General features: G+C 37.4%; 1 protein-coding gene and 1 long non-coding RNA gene across 5 annotated transcripts in view; one reads left to right on the top strand and one right to left on the bottom strand.

Moving 5' to 3' along the window:
- LOC112046056 (unconventional myosin-XVIIIa) overlaps positions 1 to 21,257 on the bottom strand; it is a 258,774-nt gene that overhangs the window by 207,212 nt on the left and 30,305 nt on the right. For all 3 annotated transcript variants that reach the window (XM_052883058.1, XM_052883057.1, XM_052883059.1), the window contains exons 3-4: positions 12,627 to 13,847; positions 12,261 to 12,398 (exon numbers count right to left, since the gene is read on the bottom strand). In XM_052883058.1, coding sequence (XP_052739018.1) covers positions 12,261 to 12,398; positions 12,627 to 13,847 — 1,359 coding nt within the window. The remainder of the gene's footprint in view (positions 1 to 12,260; positions 12,399 to 12,626; positions 13,848 to 21,257) is intronic.
- LOC128198319 (uncharacterized) lies at positions 16,929 to 20,922 on the top strand. 2 transcript variants are annotated; one of them, XR_008251036.1, is made up of 7 exons: positions 16,950 to 17,279; positions 17,369 to 17,583; positions 18,056 to 18,227; positions 18,701 to 18,836; positions 18,964 to 19,164; positions 19,246 to 20,615; positions 20,713 to 20,922. It is a non-coding gene; the product is annotated as an uncharacterized LOC128198319 (long non-coding RNA). The 2 variants fall into 2 exon arrangements; XR_008251035.1 differs by lacking the exon at positions 20,713 to 20,922 and having other exon boundaries at positions 16,929 to 17,279; positions 18,056 to 18,231; positions 19,246 to 19,999.

Genomic DNA, 21,257 nt, shown 5'->3' with positions numbered 1-21,257 from the left:
TATTATATATTAACAAAGTTGTGCCATATTTTATTAAATTAATTAATTACCACGGGTTGTCTGGTATTTGTTCAGTAAATCGAATAAAAACTGCAGCAAAATAAAACATCCTTAAGTCAGTTTCTATTTATGTTTTGTTCAAAACCATAAATGTCAAAAATACTTAATCATTCGAAAAAGAAAGTCTTTCTTTGGCAGGCGAAAACAGAAAATGCTAGAGTTTTTTATACTAGACTAGTGGACGCCCGCGACTTCGTCTGCCCTTCATTATCAACCCATATTCGGCTCACTATTGTGCTCGAGTCTCCTATCAGAATGAGAGGGGTTAGGCCAATAGTCCACCACGCTGAACCAATGCGGATTGGCAGACATCACACACGCAGAGAATTATGAAAATTCTCAGGTATGCAGGTTTCCTCACGATATTTTCCTTCACCTTTTGAGACGCGTGATATTTTAATTTCTTAAAATGCACATAACTGAAAAGTTGGAGGTGCATGCCCCGGACCGGATTCGAACCCACGCCGTCCGGTCGTATCCACTGGGCTATCACGGCTTTTAGACCTTCTAAATCCGATCTACCCTTAGACCTTCTAAATCCCACCCTATCCCAAAATCTCTTCTTAGCATACACTTACTAACTATAAGACACCTCCTTGCCTTTCATTTTTGTAGGTACGTCAAGTAATTTCGAGAATTCGTGATATTATTATGATGAATATGATGTCCGTTTTTTTAACGATGATGACCTTTTCAATATGATGGAAACGAAACTAGTATGTAGCGCCAAATTTATTTAGTCTACCTGTAACAACGGTATGAAAATCCGTTAAGTATTTCTGATAGACAAGACAATTTCAAAATGTTTTTATTTTAAAGAATGTCTAATTAAATAAATTCGATTTCTACCCACCTAGATACTGGAGACACAAATGATGCGGCCTAATTTTTTACGTAATAAAAACAGCTTTTTTCTTTCTACGAATTTCTACGAAAGAAATTTAAAAGGATAATTCTTTTTCCACCGCATTGCAATGGGCGATACGAGTGGCTCAGGTCAATGGGGATGCGATTCGGGAGGCGGGGCGTCTAGACTGCCTATCACGGTTCACCGGCCGAACGTTTAGCTACAACTCACCTACAAGGGTAACGAACGACCTCCCATTTTATAAGCCAATTGTATCTTTATCTAAGTGACCAGGTGGCCTATTCTCTAACTTTGAGTAACTGTAGTGGATATCTTGACGGCCTCCATGGCGCAGTGGTATGCGCGGTGGATTTACAAAACGGAGGTCCTGGGTTCGATCCCCGGCTGGGCTGATTGAGATTTTCTTAATTGGTCCAGGTCTGGCTGGTGGGAGGCTTCGGCCGTGGCTAGTTACCACCCTGCCGACAAAGACGTACCGCCAAGCGATTTAGCGTTCCAGTACGATGTCGTATAGAAACCGAAAAGAGGTGTGGATTTTCATTCTCCTCCTGACAAGTTAGCCTGCTTCCATCTTAGACTGCATCATCACTTACCATCAGGTGAGATTGTAGTCAAGGACTAACTTGTAAAGAATAAAAAAAAAAACACGAAAATTAGCAACTACAGCTTCGTTCGTAACACACCCGATGGTCCGCGCGGGCCAGGGGGCGTGTATCGATGAATGAAAAACCCACGACTGATGCACCTCACTTCCCCACACGCTCGATTTCATACCCGCACAGTCTTTCCCCCCGTCGCCTGCATATCATAGGAGTGTCATCAACGAACTTGCCAAACTATACCTATTGTTAGCGACTCATAATATTAATCTATTGCCAACTGCTAAAAATTATTGACCAGTGTGTTTATATTTTCGTTACCAATGTGCTTTACGGAACATGAAAAATACGGTTGTTATTGATTTGATGTTAATTATAATAGGTGGCTCATTTATTATTTGTATCGATAATGGTATTAAAAACAATTTTAGGTGTGCCATAATAACTTAGATCGCGTATTGTTTTCCATACGCACATACATAGAAAAGTAGTTTTTGTTCGTAAAATACCTAGGATATTAGAACAAAGGCGAATAGCGGCTCGCTCGCATTATTTTAAAGACAAGGGACCGGTTTCGGCGAAATCGAAACAAAGCCTTGTCGCAAAATGGTCAACAAGTTGCAGTACCGCGGAAACCGTTAATCTATGAGGTACCTACCTTCAGTAACCTCAACATTATAAGTAGGTATTTATAGTACCTATCAATAGCTACACATAAATAAATATGACTGTCTGTGATTTTCCAATAATTGTGTTTTCTCAAGTGCTTATTACAGTTCTTTACAAGATTCTAAAACAAGATTTTTTTTATGTTGGTCAGTTTGTCCTGTCTAAACTCTGGAACAGCAAAGCCTTTTTAAATGTAACTTTCATTAGAAGATAGAGAAGGTTATTAAGCAACATATAAGTTACTTTTATCCAGGAAAAATCCATGGTTACCCATGAATACTCAGAGTCGGTTTCACCATCTGATAAGCTGTCTGATAGTTTAGACATGTATGTCCTTTGTCATCTAATATAAAAATGAATTGCTGTTCGTTAGTCTCGCTAAAACTGAGAACTGCTGAACGGATTTATTTTATCTTGGTCTTGAAATGTTCGTGGAGGTATAGGAAAGGTTTGAAAGGTAAGAAATATCAGAATAATTGCCGGGAAAACCATAAAAACAACTCTTTTCTGATTCACATACAAACGTTTAACAGTCAAGGGGTAGGTGTAGGGTAGAGTAGTGTAAAGTAGGGATATGGAAGAAGTTTGATATAAAAGTGACAAAACGGTTAGACATTTATATCAGATGGTGAAACCGGCCTTTACAATCGCAAAAATCGAAGTTTCTTAGGAAAACACAATAAGCTAGTCTTCAGGCGTTATTAAAACTACACTTGTCGTCGAAAACAAAAACCTCAGTATCAACTACAATGCCTGGGGATTAGAAAGACGTCAAAGGAATCATTCTAATTGAATAGTCTGTGCAACCACATGCACACAAAAAAACGCTTCATACGAAACCTTTCAGAGTGCGTACTTTGAAATCAACTCCTTGCCTCTGGTACCTTCCTACGTACAACAGATTAAAGACTTTAATATAAAGTAGTATAGGTTCAAAATTGCGTGTAGAGCTAAATCATCGAAGGTTGTATGCGGGGCTTAAGATTCAACAATAAAGAACGAGGGTATTTAAGTGTTCCCAACCCTAGGCTAGTGACGGGATTGAATGGAGCCCAGCGCTCAGTTTCTAGTGCGCCGTACCTAACAAGGCTCTCGTCCTTAAAATGGAGAATTGTGTCGGGACACGCATAAAGGTCCATAGAAACATTATAGGTACCTTCTACAATAACATATGCTGCCGGTAAACAACAAATTAAGAAGCACCAATTATAATATCATCAATTAATATACGGCTCACTGCTGAATTCGAGTCTCCTCTCAGAATGAAAGGGGTTAGGCCAATAGTCTACCACGCTGGCCCAATACGGGCTGGCAGACTTCAAACACGCAGAGAATTAAGAAAATTGTCAGGTATGCAGGTTTCCTCACGATCTTTTTCCTTCAAGGAAAAAGATTCTCTTTCCTTTTTTTTCAAGAGGCAAAAGGTCATATCATTGGGCCAGCGTGGTGAACTATTGGCCTTACCTCTCTCATTCTGAGAAGAGACTCGAGCTTAGCAGTGAGCCGAATATGGGTTGATGACGACGACGTACCTGCAAAAAATATTAAAAGTCGCAATGTTACCGACAGTTAAAATATAATAATGAAAATGTGTCAAATTTCAGAGGACAGTAGGGGCGGCAAAAATGTAATAGCGGCATATTTGTAAATCCACCACTGCATAAAGATCCTAACCTATCCTGAGACATTTGGTTTAAATATATACGTTCGCAGTAGCCCCTTAATACAGACGCCATTCACAATGCAGGAAATAACTCTTAATGATACAGTTCAATTACTTCTATGAATGTGTAGCCGCTCACTTTGATCGGTTAGACATGATCTCAATCTACGTTTGATTAACTCAAGTCACATTAATAAAACCAGTAGACAGACGTATGACAGCACGTTCCCACTTGTCCTGATATTGATTGGGACCCGTTTTTATATTCTACTAGCAGACGCGCCGCGGTTTCGCCTGCGCAGATCCCATTCCCGTGGGAATTCAGGAATATATTATGGCCTGTGGCATTCACATATAACGTGGCTTTCTATTGATAAAAGAATTTTCAAAATCGGTACAGTAGATCCAAAAATTACCCCTTCCAATCTTACAAACTTTATTTCGTCGTCGTCGTTATCAACCCATATTCGGCTCACTGCTGAGCTCGAGTCTCCTCTCAGAATGAGAGGGGTTAGGCCAATACGGATTGGTAGACTTCACACACGCAGAGAATTAAGAAAATTCTCAGGTATGCTGGTTTCCACACGATGTTTTCCTTCACCGTTAGAGACACGTGATGCACGATTAAAATGCACACAACAGAAAAGTTGAAGGTGCATGCCTTGGACCGAATTCGAACCCACACCCTCCGGAATCTGAAGCAGGGGTCATATCCACTGGGCTATCACGGCTCTTTATTTACCTCTCTATAAAGTAGGTATAGATGTCGCTGTCTCACTTAAGGTAACCAATACTGCCTCCCTTCCAATTAGTCAGGAATACTGTTAGGAGTGGGATCGGTAATCCAGTCAACGGAGATCGAACCATCGACCTCTCGGTGTTGAGTCCGACCCCTTTACCACTGAGCTATTAAGGGTTAATTACGCAACTATTGATGATTTTGGCTTTCCTGTGCCTTCAAATATAATTTGTTGTTTACCGCTAGCGTATCTTTTTGTATGGTGCATAATATTTCTATGGCCCCATAAAGGTGGAACTATTGAAACAAAATTACTTAATTATCCGTCCGATCATAGATCTGTGAGGTTATTCATATTTACAGTTACTGGCCAATATCGATGACTAATTTATGCAATAAACAACCAACAGAGAAACGGCTAATAAATAGTCAATTACACGTTAGAAAATCACACATTTATCACGACATTCCCTCACGACGACACTAAGTTAACCTTTCTTGAATTTTCATTTCTTCGTACGTGAAAAGCCGAATAAGTTTTAATAAAAGTAAATATTTTGTTCCCCCTCTAATCCTCTACACCAGGGTTTCTCAAAGTGGAGTACGCGAACCCCTAGGGGATCGCCATTCGACGGCAAGGGGTTCGCGACAAGATTTACGTAATGGTGGCTTGATAACTGATACCGAGTCAGAATTAATATTAAAATTGTCCAAAATTACTCCAAACATTGAGACCATTTGAGACAAGAAACAAGCACACCCATCACATTAATATTACAAAGACATTTCATTTGGTTCTTCGTGTGTTAACTTTTATTCAAATAAAACCCTTATTTTCTTCAACAGTCAAATTATTTTTTTTCTTTTGGGGGGTTCATTAGTTAGTCACATGGAAATTTTAATAGGGGTTCGTGGAGCCGAAAGTTTGAGAAACCCTGCTCTACACTCATAAGGGTGCCTTTTCATCAGATATGCGAACATGAATAACCAAGTACGTGAAAACACTAGGGTTGTTTTGAAATGAATATTTTACACATTTTCTTCATTTAACAGCCGACGCAAATGTTTCATCAACGCTTTATTAATATGAATAAGTACATTTTCTGAAGTCAGGTGTTTCGTCTTAGGTAATTATTTTCTTTGCTACAGTAGGTAGTATACTGTTCACAGATTAGCTTAGCTTTTTGTCTCCCATGAGTAATTACAGAAAAGTTATTCTCTGTCAAAAACTTCAATATTTTTTTTCTTTTTTACAAGTTAGCCCTTGATTACAAACTCACCTGCAGGGCTAGCATAGGCAAGGGATAAAATTTTTATCCACTCATTATATCCACTGACTAAGGATATAAATCCACCCGTCATAGCATGGCCACAAGGGAAAGACAAATTAATCCCCGATTGACATTACGCGTGGAGATCTTTTCCTCGACTATGGCATATGGAGTGGATAAAATGATATACTTTGGGACTTTTGACATTTAAACGCGATAAATTTATCCCAGTGAAGTTGATGTGGGGATAAAACTTTACTTAAAAAAACAATTATGTCTCGCATATTTTGGTCTTTAACAAACTAAACGATTTTATACTAGGTACATTTTGTTTTTATATAAAACAACTCACTTTTTGAAATTCATTTTTTCTACTAATATTAGTCTTAAAACACCGTTTACTATAGATACCTACTACAAACCACCGCAAAAAAACAATCACCAAACAAAACAATGTCAACAGAAAACAGATAAATAATATGCACAAAATAACCAAATATTATCAAATTTACGTTTATTTCGGACTATTGATATACCTAATGCCAATTTATAAGATATCTACAAATGGGTGGACAAGTCTTTCCCTCCGTTTATCCACCGGGGATAATATATCCACCGGCGTGCCCATGCGCGGTGAGTGGATAAAACGAGTTTGGGGGATAAACGTTTTATCCTCTCCCCGTGGATTCTCCCTTGCCCATGCTAGCCCTGCGGATGGTAAGTGATGATGCAATCTAACATGGAAGCGGGCTAACTTGTTAGGAGGAGGGTGAAAATCCACACCCCTTTAGGTTTCTACACGACATCGTACCGGAACGCTAAACCGCTTGGCGGTACGACTTTGTCGGTAGAGTGGTAACTAGCCACGACCAAAGTCTCCCACCAGCCAAACCTGGACTAATTAAGAAAACCTCAATCGGCCCAGCTGGGGATCGAACCCAGGAAATCTTGTAAATCCACCGCGCACACCACAGCGTCACGGAGGCCGTCAAAATATGACAATAAGACAATAATTTCGACCCGTTTTAAAGTGAAACAGACGGGAACATGGGAATAGCTATAAAGAACACTATTTTTCGGTTCTGGGTGGCATTGGTACTTGGATTTGTCGACTTTTTGCAGAAAAAAACAAAATAAATCAATGCTTCTGTATTTAAATTGAACGTATGCAAAGTAACGCCCGTTTCAATTCAATAAACGCAAATAACGATTCAAAATAAAACACGCTATCAAGGTCGAAAACGGCATCCTAAAATCTAACCTAACTCCGATTTCATTTACTTAATTGACCACCGAGGGCGGATTAAACTAATACACACAAGTTTTACCCCAGGACATAAATAATAGAACGGTCCGACAAAACTGCCAGGCCAAGTCTAGGAGGTGAAGGTTATTTAGGGGGTCGCCCTAAGTGAAGTTCATTGTTATTTATGGCGTTACCGCTTTGGGGCTGTAATTATTGCCTGGAGGTCACCGCGTCTTATTGCGATTGATTTTTCCCCAATCCCTTCTCCGTCGTCCAGTGGCTTGCGCTTTATAGATGCATAAAAGCAATGCATATCCTGAGAATTAATTACATACCTATATTCGAGGAGGAATTATCCATTTTGTACAATATTTACCTATAGGGCATACCCTAGTTAAAAACCTTGTACACACCACTGCCGTCGGCGTCGTCCAACTCGTCTCCAAGCGTCTAATTAAGCATTTCTGTCTAATAAAGCATTTACGTGCGTCTAATTTGATATTTTCCTTTGCCAGAAATCTTTCGGCCTATATTTATAAAACATAGTTTTAGATTTAAATATCAATTTTCTTCAATAAAAAGTAGACTTAATCACGACTTCGTAAAGCTCACATTAGTTTGGGGAAAACTGAGGTTTAAATATTAATTCATATTTTGGGATTAAGCATTTTAGCATGACAATATCAAGAGATTGTAACGATTTCCTAAATCTAAACTTAATACGCCTTGACTAATTTGGCGTTTGTCCAGTGACTTTTATGATTTTCCTTGCTTGTTAAAAACGAGCTTTTAATGTCTCAACTTCTGCTACCCAAAAAAAATGGCAAACTCATATTTTAGCACAAACTTCAATTTTATTTTCTTTTAAGTTATAGCTTAAACGAGCAATTTACTACTATTTACACAATTGACCTTTGCTGGTCCTTATCTTGCTATAATGTGTGTACACAGTGGCGTGCACTAGGTTTTTAACTAGGGTTTGCACTTTAGGCACAAATCGTACAAAATGGAAAATGCCTCTTCCAATATAGGTACGTTATGAATCCGCAGGGTATGCATTGCGTCTATGCATCTATGAAGTGCACGCAACTGTATGTACGTATGGATCGCATGGCAGGATTTTGGCTAAGTTATAAAATATTGCCAATTTACCTACTCTTAAGACGAGGACTTTGGAAATCCCTAGAAAACCTATGTACAACGGTGAAATTTACAATATTTTTGATAAAGAAGCAAGTCAAGCTGGTCCCTGAGTTTTAAAAGATCTCGCTTTGCACCGTCAAAAAACACGTAAACAGCAATCCGATAGCATGTCATACGGTCACACATGATGGCCTGAGAAGAGATTGTTTTACATTGCATGCGGTTACGTTTCCAGTTATATGGAGCAAATTGTAATTGAGCCAAAAAGATCTCTATAGTGTCTAAAATACATATAGAATTTATTTTGTAAAGTAATAATTGAAAGACCGAGCAATAGCTCAACGGAGCAATACTGTTACTATCTCGTTAACGTAAACGCGAATTTATTTCTAAGGAATTGAAACAACACCATCTATTGGCACTACCGCACAACTGTTTTAATTCCATAGAAATTCGCGTTTACGTTACGCGATAGTAACAGTATGAAAACATTGAACTCCCACTAGGCACACTGATGGTAAATCAAAAACTATAGCACAGTATAGTTATCTGTGACTATAGCCTATAATAAATTCAGAGCAATACGTCGCAGGGCATGCAAGGACCATTGTCTACAAAGTGCCGGTATCCTACTAATATTATAAACACGAAAGTTTGTTTGGATGTTTGTTATTCTTTAACGCCGCAACTACTGAACACATACGCTACTTTTCATCACGAAAAACTATATGGTTCCCAAGGGATTTGTAAAAAAAGGAAATTACACATAGTTTCGACCCTAAAATGACTTTTGCCAAAAAAAGCTTCTTCCATTACTAGGTTGTTTTTCACTATATATATATTAAAACAATCTGTAATTAAGTACAAGGTTATGGGTGAAGGTAGTTTCTAATTCGATCTTTTACTATTAATCTATACTACTAATATTATAAATGCGAAAGTAAGTCTGTCTGTCAGTCTTTTACCTTGGCTAAACGGCTGAACCGATTAAGATGAATTTTGGTATAATGGTAAATGAGACCTTGGAGCAAAACATAAGGTAGGTACCTACTTTTGACCCTAAAATGTGTATAGAAGGTTACAGGAGAAGAGTTACAGTTAAATGTGATTCAAGAATTTTTAAAATTCAACGTGATGAAATAGGGATTTGAAAGTTTACATTGATTTCCACGCGAACGAAGTCGCGGGTGTCCTAGTATAGTATAGATAAAATCGTGAGGAAAGCCACGAACAAATGCTAGTTGACAATACATCACTATTCTGAATCAAGTGAAGCGTAGTAGATATACCAAAGTAATTGTATTACAATGCCACCCGGCAAAAAAGTACGCCGTTAATGGTATTGATTGACGTCCCTAATTAATTAATGTATCATATTAATTCGCAATACAGCCCGCCACTTAACAAGATGTAATGTTATTAAAGAATGAACTATCCGGTTGTTGTTTTTTTTTTTGCACAATTCGTTCGCAATTTACGCTTTGTAAAAGCAGATAGGCGGGTTCTTCCGTCCTATAAACAAAGTGCGAGTGTAAATATCGATGTATGTTCCGTAGACGTAACCTTGAAGGTAAAATATTTTTTGTTACATATCCTAAAATCGTCAAAACACCCTATTGTATTAATTGATTATGAAACACGGCTAAAACTCACGTGATATTACGTCGGAGTATGCCCGACTAGTTAGCCCGCCACTTAACAAGATGTAATGTTATTAAAGAATGAACTATCCGGTTGTTGTTTTTTTTTTGCACAATTCGTTCGCAATTTACGCTTTGTAAAAGCAGATAGGCGGGTTCTTCCGTCCTATAAACATACTAAAGTGCGAGTGTAAATATCGATGTATGTTCCGTAGACATGTTTTTGTTACATATCCTAAAATCGTCAAAACACCCTATTGTGATAAAGACTTTGTTACTAAAATTTATTTATGCGATACAAAGTATTACAAGTTAAACATTACATTCGTAAAAAATCAAAAACGTAATACAGTAATAAAAATACCAGTGGCGTAGCGTGCCCAGTATTAAAATTAGTTAGGGGGCCCAAACGAAGGAAAGATTTCTCACAAAAGGAACAAAAGTGCTTAAAATAAATATGGTAATGACTTAACTTATTATGTAGGATTTCTCCAACATTTCTAAAGTGAAAACTCTACAATTTTTTATTGTTTTTTTTTTCGGGAATCACCAGATAAAGTGAGATTGTAGATTACATTTTACTAATTTTTCAAACGCTTTCAGACGTAAGCGGGCCCTGTAATCCGGGGGCCCCGTATCAGTGATACGGTGGTAGCTACGCCCCCTGAACAATATTGAAACCACATAACACTTTTAACCAATTTTCAAAAAAAAAAATACTTGTCAAGGGATACTTGAGCAACGCATTGTTATAATGAAAGCCAGTTTCCCAGAAACCCGGAATTTCGTAGGAGTACCGTGAATCTACACCAAAGTAGAGGCGACAAACATGTCTTCAAAATCTCGCTTTTTTATCAAATTGTGTAGCGCTTCGTTGAACTGAATTTTAAGGTTAATAGCTAGTTATGTAAGGTTCAAGATCAAGGACTTTTACTCGTAATTATGTAAAATTAAAATCAGTTTTAATAACAATATGGAATTACCATTATTTGATAGAGTGCAAACTTGACTAGATTTGACTTTACTATTTGGAATCTCACAAACTTTCAGGTTAATTGCACTTTGGTAGGAACATAAATGGCTTTCAAAATATTTAACGTTCCGGCTTCTATCTTCGGATCTCCAATAAAGATCGTCCGGTCGTAATATTCCAACAACGGTATGCGGTATGCCGTTGTCGACATTATCGGCCAGTTACGCCGATCTCATAATATTGGTCACTTGCGGTAGACGCTGTCACTTCGGGGGGGTGCTGTCCGCAATAATTTGACGTAACAGTCACTTGATATAGTTGCATTTGCGGTGTGTGCTTTTCGATTGTCACATACGCATTGTTTAGCATACGATTCGATTCGCCAATTTGACGACCGCGTGGCGTAGTGGGTAGTGACCCTGCTTGATACAAGCTACTCTGTATGCTTACTTTGGGGCTAGATAGTGATGTGTATTGTTTAAAAAAAAATACATTGTTCAACACGTCGACCAATATATTAGTTATCATGTACTCGTAATGCCCGCTCTTCACGTTGGCGAAAATTGTGGTTGTTTCGAAACACCCGCAATCGCCGGTTTATTGGCTATCATGTAGCCAATACACCGGCCAACGTATTAGCCAACGTAGAAGTGTAACTTTACTTTTTCTTTATTTAACGACATCCATGAATAACAACCTTACATATAACAAATTATTCTATAAAGTGTCGGTGACAGTCGCCTGTATGACATTCATAACGTCGACGTATCTACTATTATCCTGAATAACGGCAAACTTATAATAGTGAACCGAACTGTCACCCGCACTATCCTATATGAACCGAACTTTAATACGATTCTTGCTAATTCTAACTTGTTCATATTTAATTTCACCCTGTTGACTGGCTGTTTTAATAGTAGCTATCTCATGTTCTTATTCATATATATCTATCTATATATATAAAAATGAATTGCTGTTCGTTAGTCTCGCTAAAACTCGAGAACGGCTTAACGGATTTATCTTATCTTGGTCTTGAAATATTCGTGGAGGTATAGGGAGGGTTTAAAAGGTGAGAAAAAATCAAATAATTTCCGGGAAAACCCTAAAAACTGCCCTTTTCTATTTCCCATATAAACGTATAAGAGTCAAGCGGTAGGGGTAGGGTAGGGGTAGGGTAGGGTAGGGTAGGGGTAGGGTAGGGGTAGGGTAGGGGTAGAGGTATAGAAGGGTACAGTAGGGATAGAGAATAAGTGCACTTATGTCAAAACGAAGCTTGACCGGGTCCGCTAGTCATTGAATAAAAATAACCTTAAAACCGCTCAATATTTTAGGCTTTTAAATTTTTAAATTACCAGAATAGTACTCTGTAAAAATGTAGTCTCCACTTACCTGTGTGCTGGTGAATCTTCTGCTCCCAGAGCGACTCAGTGTTCCTCCCCGTACATTGCTATCTGATAGGTCCACTTCAGCACCACCGTCGGCAGCACGCCGTCGCGATAATTCACATAGTTCTGCTATCGGTTGCACCTGGCAGTAAAATAGGTACATTTCAATTATACTTTCCATTTCGCTGAAAGCTTATCAATTCCAACAGGAAACTTCAAGAGCTTACAATTTGAAATTCATTTACATACGTGTTATAACAGTACTTTCATATGCAAAACTCGCTTTCACCGCGTAAAAGGACATCAAGATTTACTTTTATCGGATACGTTTACCTGTATATTAAAGTTTATTAAACCACAAAACACTAACCTTAATTGTCACGGAGTCTTGACTGCTCTTTATCAATTCTATCACTTCTTCTCTACTCTTCCCTTCAACGTTAACTCCATTAACTTCTATAAGTCTATCACCAGGTAATAAGCCAGTTTCACTAGCCCCTGGATATGAACCTGGCTCGGCCAATATCACCGCTTTATAATTCAATTTACTGATCATAACATTGGTGCCGTTATATTTATTGTCACCATTAGGCAATCCATTCTCTTCGTAACCCGTCAAGTCTTTTATGTCACCGATAAATATTCTCTCTTGGATCATAGCGCGCCGAAGACTAAATCCGAAATCATTTCTAGGCGCTTTCTGACGCTGAATACTTAAGAGTCTAGGTTTCGGTAGCGGTAGAGGAGTTAGAGATGGTAGAGGTAAATAAACATCGTCAAATGTGCTCGTCCTAGACCATCTGTGAAAACCCTGAGATTCACCCACTGGTGAAGTCGAAAATGGAGGAGTAGCAAATGAAGAGTTCGTTGTGGTATCGGTTAAGGAGTCCGCGCTGGGAGATGTAGAGGTAACTCCTAAATAACTGTTCCCATTTGTCTTTGGTGATTCATCGATGTCGTTTGTCTTTATTGAAGAGTTGGTGTTGTTTTTATAATTTTTGTACTGGTTTTCAACAGGGCTATGGATAACTTTTTTAGTGAAATTTTGTATTTGTTGCATGTCATCACTCGAAGAAGTGCTCTTTGATGGAGCCAGACCATAAGATATAAGTTCATTCTGCTGCGTATTCCGCGCGAGCACATTTGGGTCTTGACCGTTCACGTAATCGATGGTATCAGAACTTTGGATGTTGCTTTCTTGAGAATTAGAACTAGTATTACTTAATCGAGTACCTTTCAATATCCCACGCTTTGGTGGGCGCGGTGGTATCGGAGGTAGATTTGGTGCTTGCCGAGGGCTGCTGTTTACATTATTTGGATTGTTCAAAGAGTTCAGAGATGTTTCCGAACTGTCCGATTGGAGTATTCCTTCCTTTTTATTCCAACTGTGCGTTGGATATCCAGGCGATAAATGGTTGTTTTCGTCACTAAGGTTGGAATTAGATCCCGAGGTAGTAATAAGCGGATAGTTAGAGTAATTGGAATCTTTTTCGAGATGAGCGAATAGCGAGGCGGTATAATCAGCTGTAATGCCGGAGGGTAGTTTCTCTTTTTCTTTACGTCGTCCCCGTAACTTCAGTGATCTTCGAACCTGTTAAAGAAAATGCTGGCTTAAATTATGTCAAAAAAGTACTCCAAATGTAGCAAATATCATGTACTAGCGAACGCCCGCAACTTCGTCCGCGTAGAATTCAGTTTTTCACAAATCCCGCCAGAAACATGTCTTTTTCCGGGAGTAAAAGTAGCCATGTGTAACACAGTAAAATCTATTAACATTCCAATTTTCAGCCAAATCGCTTCAAGGAAGCAAACATAACAAATTACATACACACAAACTTTCGCCTTTATAATATCAGTGTGATAATAGGAGTTTAAACTAGGTATGTCATGACCTTGGACCATTAAAAAAAACTAATAATGTTCTATTTAATGGGTTTACTAATACGAGTATATTTATTGTCACCGCAGTAATTTTTACGAGATTAAATGGATACTCTCACTCTCAGATGTTTGTCGACACATATAACAGTATAAGGTACGGTGTTGAAACTCAAAGTTCCTGTCGTCGCAATAGGCCGCATTCCGAAAAGCGACTAAGCGAATCCGTCGCTAATGAAAGTGTGCCCGTAAAGTATGTAGTATTTAAAACCGGCCGCGATACGTCGAGTTTTACCATTACGTGAGATTGTAGTCAAGGGCTAACTTGTAGTGAATAAAAATAAAAAAAAAACACAAGCTTCTCTAAAATCTATATTTATTGCTGCAGAATATTTTCTCGGGAGCAGTTTTTTTTATTTTTTTATTTAAGAATGAAGTTGCAATCTAAGAGGGAAGAGGAGTTACTTGGGGTACAAGTTTATTCTATACTATTTGTTGTTAATCTTATACTTTACGTAAAAAATGTTTCAAGCTCAAACCTCTTTTTTATATTTATACTAACGAACGCCCGCGACTTCGTACGCCTGAAATTTAGTTTTTCACAAATCCAGAAAAGTAGCCCATGTGTTAAACCAGAGTAAAGTCTATTTCCATTCTAAATTTCAGCCAAATCGGTTCAGTAGTTGCGGCGTTAATGAGTCAAAACAAACATCCATACAAACTTTCGCGTTTATTATATTAGTAGGAAGTACTGTTTCGGCAATGCATTGTATGTTTTTAATTAGTAAAAAATATTTTTGTAATAATTATTTTTTCCAAAATAATATTTAAAAAAATTTGAGCTTGGATAACTTCAGGTGTAGACACGAGATTTTATGAGACTTTTAGAACATTACAACGAAAGAGTATTCGAATTTACAGCTTATTTCTATCCGAGGTGAGCGAGCCGTCATGCACGCAGCGACCAATACACGATCAGTTATAGTCGTGGGTGCTGCTGAGACGTGAGAATAATTGATCGTCAATAGCGTGCTTTATTTGACTGGGATAACTGATCACAGCACACTTGTCAACATCATAAGTACCTACCCAAGTTTTCAAATTAGCTCCAAACCCGTTGGAAGTCTTTGGATCCTTTTTAGATTTTGGATCCATCACGTTAACTGCACAGGCACAAAATAGGACTGAACTACACAAGTAACTACTACTAATTGAAAAGAAACTAAGAACATTGGTCAAAGAAGTACTACAAGATCATAATGTATTTACACAACTACGAACCGCCAGTTTCATAGATAAGGTGCATTCTTTTATGATTTTATCTGTATTTAGGATAATTACTATTAACTGTTTTTTAATAGCAACTATGTTAAAAACTTGTTTTTTTTTTTTGGAAAAGTGCCCTAATTTTACTACTCACCTCAAAGTGACGTTATGTTTAAGATTTTCAAATAATTAAAATATTTTTTTATACTTTATTTTCGGAATCTTTTTGAAAAATTATTGTACGAAATAAATGTATTCGAATATTTTAAACTGTATAGTAAAGTTAGTGAGCTTCAAGGAAAGAAAATTCCTGGATCTACTGAAACAATTTTGAAATTTCTTTTACCAATAGTAAGCTACATATCCAGAGGTAAAATAGGCTATATTTTATCCCCGTATTCCCTCGGGAACGGGAACTAAACAAAAACCCCCAGAACGTAAGCTAGTAACTGTATTGGATCATACTCAAATTGCAAGAGGAGAAATTATGAATACGTTTATGAAATTATGTTCATATTATTTCAATATATGTGTATATGATACGACCTCCACCTCCGATTCCGGAGGGCGAAGGTTCGAATCCGGTCCAGGGCATTTACTTCCAACTTATTGGTTATGTGCATTTTAAGAAATAAAATATGTGTCTGTCTCAAACGGTAAAGGAAAAACATCGTGAGGAAACCTGCTTAACTAATTTTTTTCTCTCTCTCTACGTATGTGAAGTCTGCCAATCCGCATGGGCCAGCATAGTGGGCTAACCCCTCTAATCTATTCTGAGAGGAGACTCATTCTCAGCAGTGAACCAAATGTGAGTTGATAATGATGATGATGATGATGATGATTTCAAAATATGTAGCTATGCAAAAAGCGTGTTAGAATTTGATGCATGAGCATTATATCCGGCCCTTTAATTATTCAAACTCATTGAAACAGTGCACGATTTCACCGGAAACAAAATGAACTCGTCTATACATTTAGGTCAATGATACGTTCTTCCATTTCCATTTACAAAAGTGCACTATTTACTAAAAGGGGAACAGCTATAATAAGGAGACATGACATCATTCATCATCATTGTCAGCCGATGGACCTCCACTGGACATAGGCCTCTTGCATGGACTTTCAAACAAAACGGTCTCGAGCCGCCAGCATCCAGCGGTTTCCTGCAATCCGCTTGATCTCTTCGGTCCACCTAGTGGGGGGTCGATTCCAGCACCTTGGGACCAACGTCCATCGGCACTTCGAACTATGTGGCCTGCCCATTACTACTTTAGCTTCGCGACTCGCTGAGCTATGTCGGTGACTTTGGTTCGTCTGCGGATCTGCTCATTTCTGATTGGATCACGCAGAGAAACCCCAAGCATAGCTCGCTCCATCGCCATGAATGACTTTGAGCCTCGTAATAAGGTCCATAGTTAGCGACCAAGACATGACATAGTAAAACATAATCGGATTTTGCATAGCAATTCATGTTGCACTACAAAACACACTAAGGATTTATTATGTTCAGCAGGGCCATTATGTAACTCGGTGAATGCTTTAAAATCACAGTCACGACAACAAATGGCAGCGATTTTTCGTTTTTGCGATCATGTAACATAGATCTTCCACCGAAATGACGTCATCTTGGATCGTTCTCTGTCACGGTCACTTGTAGGGATTTATTCAAGTTTTAGGCCTGTTTTTACGTATCGATAGTCAGTTTAAGCGATTATGTAAGCATTGTGATCATAGAAATAGGTGACACTGAAGTTGTCAAAGTCAATCGCTATAGAAACTAATAGAGAGCAGTGTTTTAACAAAGTTTACTTGACGCCTGTGATTCATTATTTACAAATAAAAGGACTTTTAGGATTTTTTTGAATTTTGTACTATAAAGGTATTATTTTATAAGTCAATAAAATCAGAATTTGAAAGTTATATATCAGTTTTACGTGTAAAATATTAACTATAATTGTGTTATTTTAGTGTTTACTGACATCGCCGTGTCCTACATGCATTTGTATTGTACGCGGAAACGGATCTAAAAGGATGACTTTGCATGCTGAGATCCACAGAGATCTAAGTGATCCATTACAGCTTTGTGAGACCGAGTTCATTGCAAAACTTTCGTGTCGCGATACCAGCAGGTTTTAGAAGAAATACAAAGTCTTCGAACAACTGCTGTTCGCAATAAACTAGAGGTAAGTAAGTATTGTGGAGTAGGAAACCTGCATTCCAGAGAATTTTCTTCACTCTCTGTGTGTGTGAAGTCTGCTAATTCACATTGGGCCAGTGACGTGGATTATGGGCCTAACCCCTCTCATTCTGAGAGGAGACACTAGCTCAGCAGTGAGCCGAATATGGGTTGATAACGAATATGGTATTTATATATGGTGAGCTTCCATAGGATAAGTTAGTTTAAAATTTGGAGTAGGCTTATTCAGTACTAGCAGACATACCATAGTTTGACCGGTGTAGTTCCCGTTCCTGTAGGAATATGGGGAATTAATTATAGCCCATATTACTCTGTGCTGTAGCTTTCCAATGGTGAAAGATTTTTTATAATCAGTCTAGTAGTTTTTGTGTTAGATTGTAAGAAACAAATAATATTATCTAAAGATGTGTCACTGTCATCCTAAGAACCTAAATTAAACCATTGAATATTATTTACAGGTCTTGGCAGCTTTAAGCATTTATGCCAATGGATCATACAAATGTCTCTATGATGGCTAAGGCATCTTTTACCAAATGCCTACATGAGTCACTGACGCTCCTGAATACCCCAGCTGTTTAAAAAAAATGTGTTAAGTTCCCTTTGCATTAAACACAAAATCATTATAAATAAGTAAGTAAGTATGACACTAACTTATAGCACAGTATGAAACTAACTTATAGCACAGTATGAAACTAACATAAGGTACCTATTTATTATATTTTTAGTCTTTTTTTTCTAAGACTCAACTAATTTGTGTTCACTAACACACTGAATCTTTCATAGGTTGATTTTGCATAAAAACTCATTTGTAAAATGAGATTGATTATTGATTGAGATTAATAAATAATACACAGAGTGCTTATTCATATTGCAGGATGTTACTGTAAATAGACATATACCCAGGTGCTTAATCTAGATTAACATCTACTTACAGATTTATGAAAAAAATTGGATTGCCCGGGTATTGATTGCACCCATGTGACAATAGTTTGGCCTACAGGCCAAGAGCTAATAGGAGGCTAACAATAAGAATTGAATAAAAGCGTGGTACCTCCTTTTATTTAAACATTAACTTATTTATATATTGTCAATTAATATTTCAGATATGTGATGCCAATCTAATAATAACATAGTGGATGCTCAATTTGGTGGTGTATCATATGACTTGTACATGTGGAACCAGTGCAATAAAACCACTTGAGGAAAACCTGCCCAATAGAGACTGCTGTTGGTTGTTAGGTAAGCTGTTGCTTAGGTATAACTGTCAGTTAATGAAACTACAGGATCCAAATCTAAATTATGAAACTGTTACTTTTATATAGGCAAAATACATAATACATTGCAATACACACTTCAATTCTTTCAGGTGACCAATGTTTGCATGATGACCCCCATCTTGGGAGCTGCTCCTAGATCCCATTAAGATATGCACAACATTGCTGTGTCAGAAATACGGTGGAGCCTTGTAGTTGGGTGCATATTGTAAAATGTTTCCTCACTCCAAAACCATGAACTCTGGTTTCCTAAACCCTCAAGCTATGCAGCCGAAGGAGGAGACTTATCACAGGTCAGTATATTATATGCAGCTACTTTATAAGAACTTGTTGGGCAGTACCATGTATACCTACATTATGATTTATTTTTCTAGGAGAATCACTAATAATTTTGAAGAAGTGAAGAGCTTAACAATGTTTCAACCAACACCTAAAGAAGCTTTCACTTGGCTGTTAGATCAAGGGCTGGATACAGAAAACAGTAATCCTTGTGATGGCAGTATTGTCCAAGGATTCCTCACTCAAAACCATGATAACAAGTTGCTAGAACCCTCAAGCTATGCAGACAAAGGACTGGATATATTTTTTCGTGACCAAGCCTTCTGTATAATTATTTATACTTAAACCATACAAAGCACTATCTAGCCCCAAAGTAGGCATACAGAGTAGCTTGTGTTGTGGGTACTAAGATAGTTGATATTATAATATTCATTTACATTTATATACTACCTATAAATACTTATATAATGTATAAATACACACACACTGGAAAAAACCCATGCTCTTCACACAAATATTTTCCAGGTGTGGGAATCGAACCCATGACCGTGGATGCAGGAGCACTACTTACTGCGCCACGCGTATGTGTTTTTATTTTGAAGCAAATTATTAAAGTTGATAATTCAAATTGTAGTCATGTTTTTAATTAATCTATAATTAATTTTTAATTTACATTTTTGTTAAATATTTACCTATACTTCAGTCTATTTTTGTTAGAGGGGGTACCTATATGTGTAAGTAGGGTCGTTTCTTGATTAAATTAAACTAAAGAATGAAAGATATATATTATAACAAAATTTGTCAACAACAATATATCAAGTCTGAATAAAAAATACCAACACAAGTAAATATATTTTTTATTTTTAAATAATAGATGTTACACAAATATAGAGTATCTACTTTAACTACCTGGCCCTACCTGCTTAACATTAAACAACATTGTTTTTAATCAAATCATTATTTATTTATTTCCTACAATGTGGTAGGTACATGTTTTGTTCTTAAAATTATTGAATTGTATAGATAAACAACTAATGTAGTATTCAATTTTTTCTTTTACAATTACTTAAATAATCATCATCATCATCATCATCATCATCATCATCATTATAAACACATATTCGGCTCACTGCTGAGCTCGAGTCTCCCCCAGTAAGAGGGGTTAGTGCCTACCCGCACTCGGGAGACCCCGCACTGGAAAGCGTGGTTGGTCGGTTGGTTGGATGTTCGCGGCTCAAGGTCGTTGTGCTTGGAGGTCCATGTAAGAGGTCTATGTCCAGCAGTGGACGTCTATCGGCTGATAAGGTAAGGGAAGGCCAATGCCTAACCCCTCTCATTCTGACAGGAGCCTAATATGGGCCAGCATATTTGGATTACATTGGCAGACATCACATATGCAGAGAATTAAGAGAATTCTCTGGTATGCAGGTTTCCTCACGATGTTTTCCTTCACTGTTTGAGACACGTGATATTTAGTTTCTTAAAATGCACACAACTGAAAAGTTGGAGGTGCATGCCCCGGAACGGGTTCGAACCCACACCCTTCGGAATTGGAGGCAGAGGTCACATTCACTGGGCTATTAGGGATAATAATAATAGTTAAATAATATTTCCTCCTAATAATAGATAATAAAACATATTTTGATGTGCAATTTTACAATAAAATTTTTATCTAATACTATGTAATACTGAAATTAACCAAATGATAATAATCATATTCTTTATATACAGTGATGTCATAATTAACTATATTAAATTAAAATGAAATTATATTTGACAATTTTCTCTCATATGCAATGTCATTATTGATAATAATTTTATAAAAAATCTGATCATTAAATGTTTGTTTAATTCTTTCTTCATGAATCGTTCATAGAGATGAAGGATTCAGAATCACCAATTTTTTCAAGGTGTTTTGCACCTCAATGGTGACCAGCGACATGGAGACTTCCATAGTCAGTCCCTGGCACTCAAAGCTTAGAGCCCACATCTTCATGTTGATCTGAAATGTAGAAAATATTTTTTTATTACTTGAACTACATATGCCCCCGGTTTCTTTAAGTAGATCTCATATTGAGATAAGAAATGGCCTATGTGTTATATCTTG

The sequence above is a fragment of the Bicyclus anynana genome, chromosome 8 (assembly GCF_947172395.1).
Source record: "Bicyclus anynana chromosome 8, ilBicAnyn1.1, whole genome shotgun sequence".
In the NCBI taxonomy this organism is placed as follows: domain Eukaryota; kingdom Metazoa; phylum Arthropoda; class Insecta; order Lepidoptera; family Nymphalidae; genus Bicyclus; species Bicyclus anynana.
This window is presented reverse-complemented; position numbering and strand designations above follow the sequence as displayed.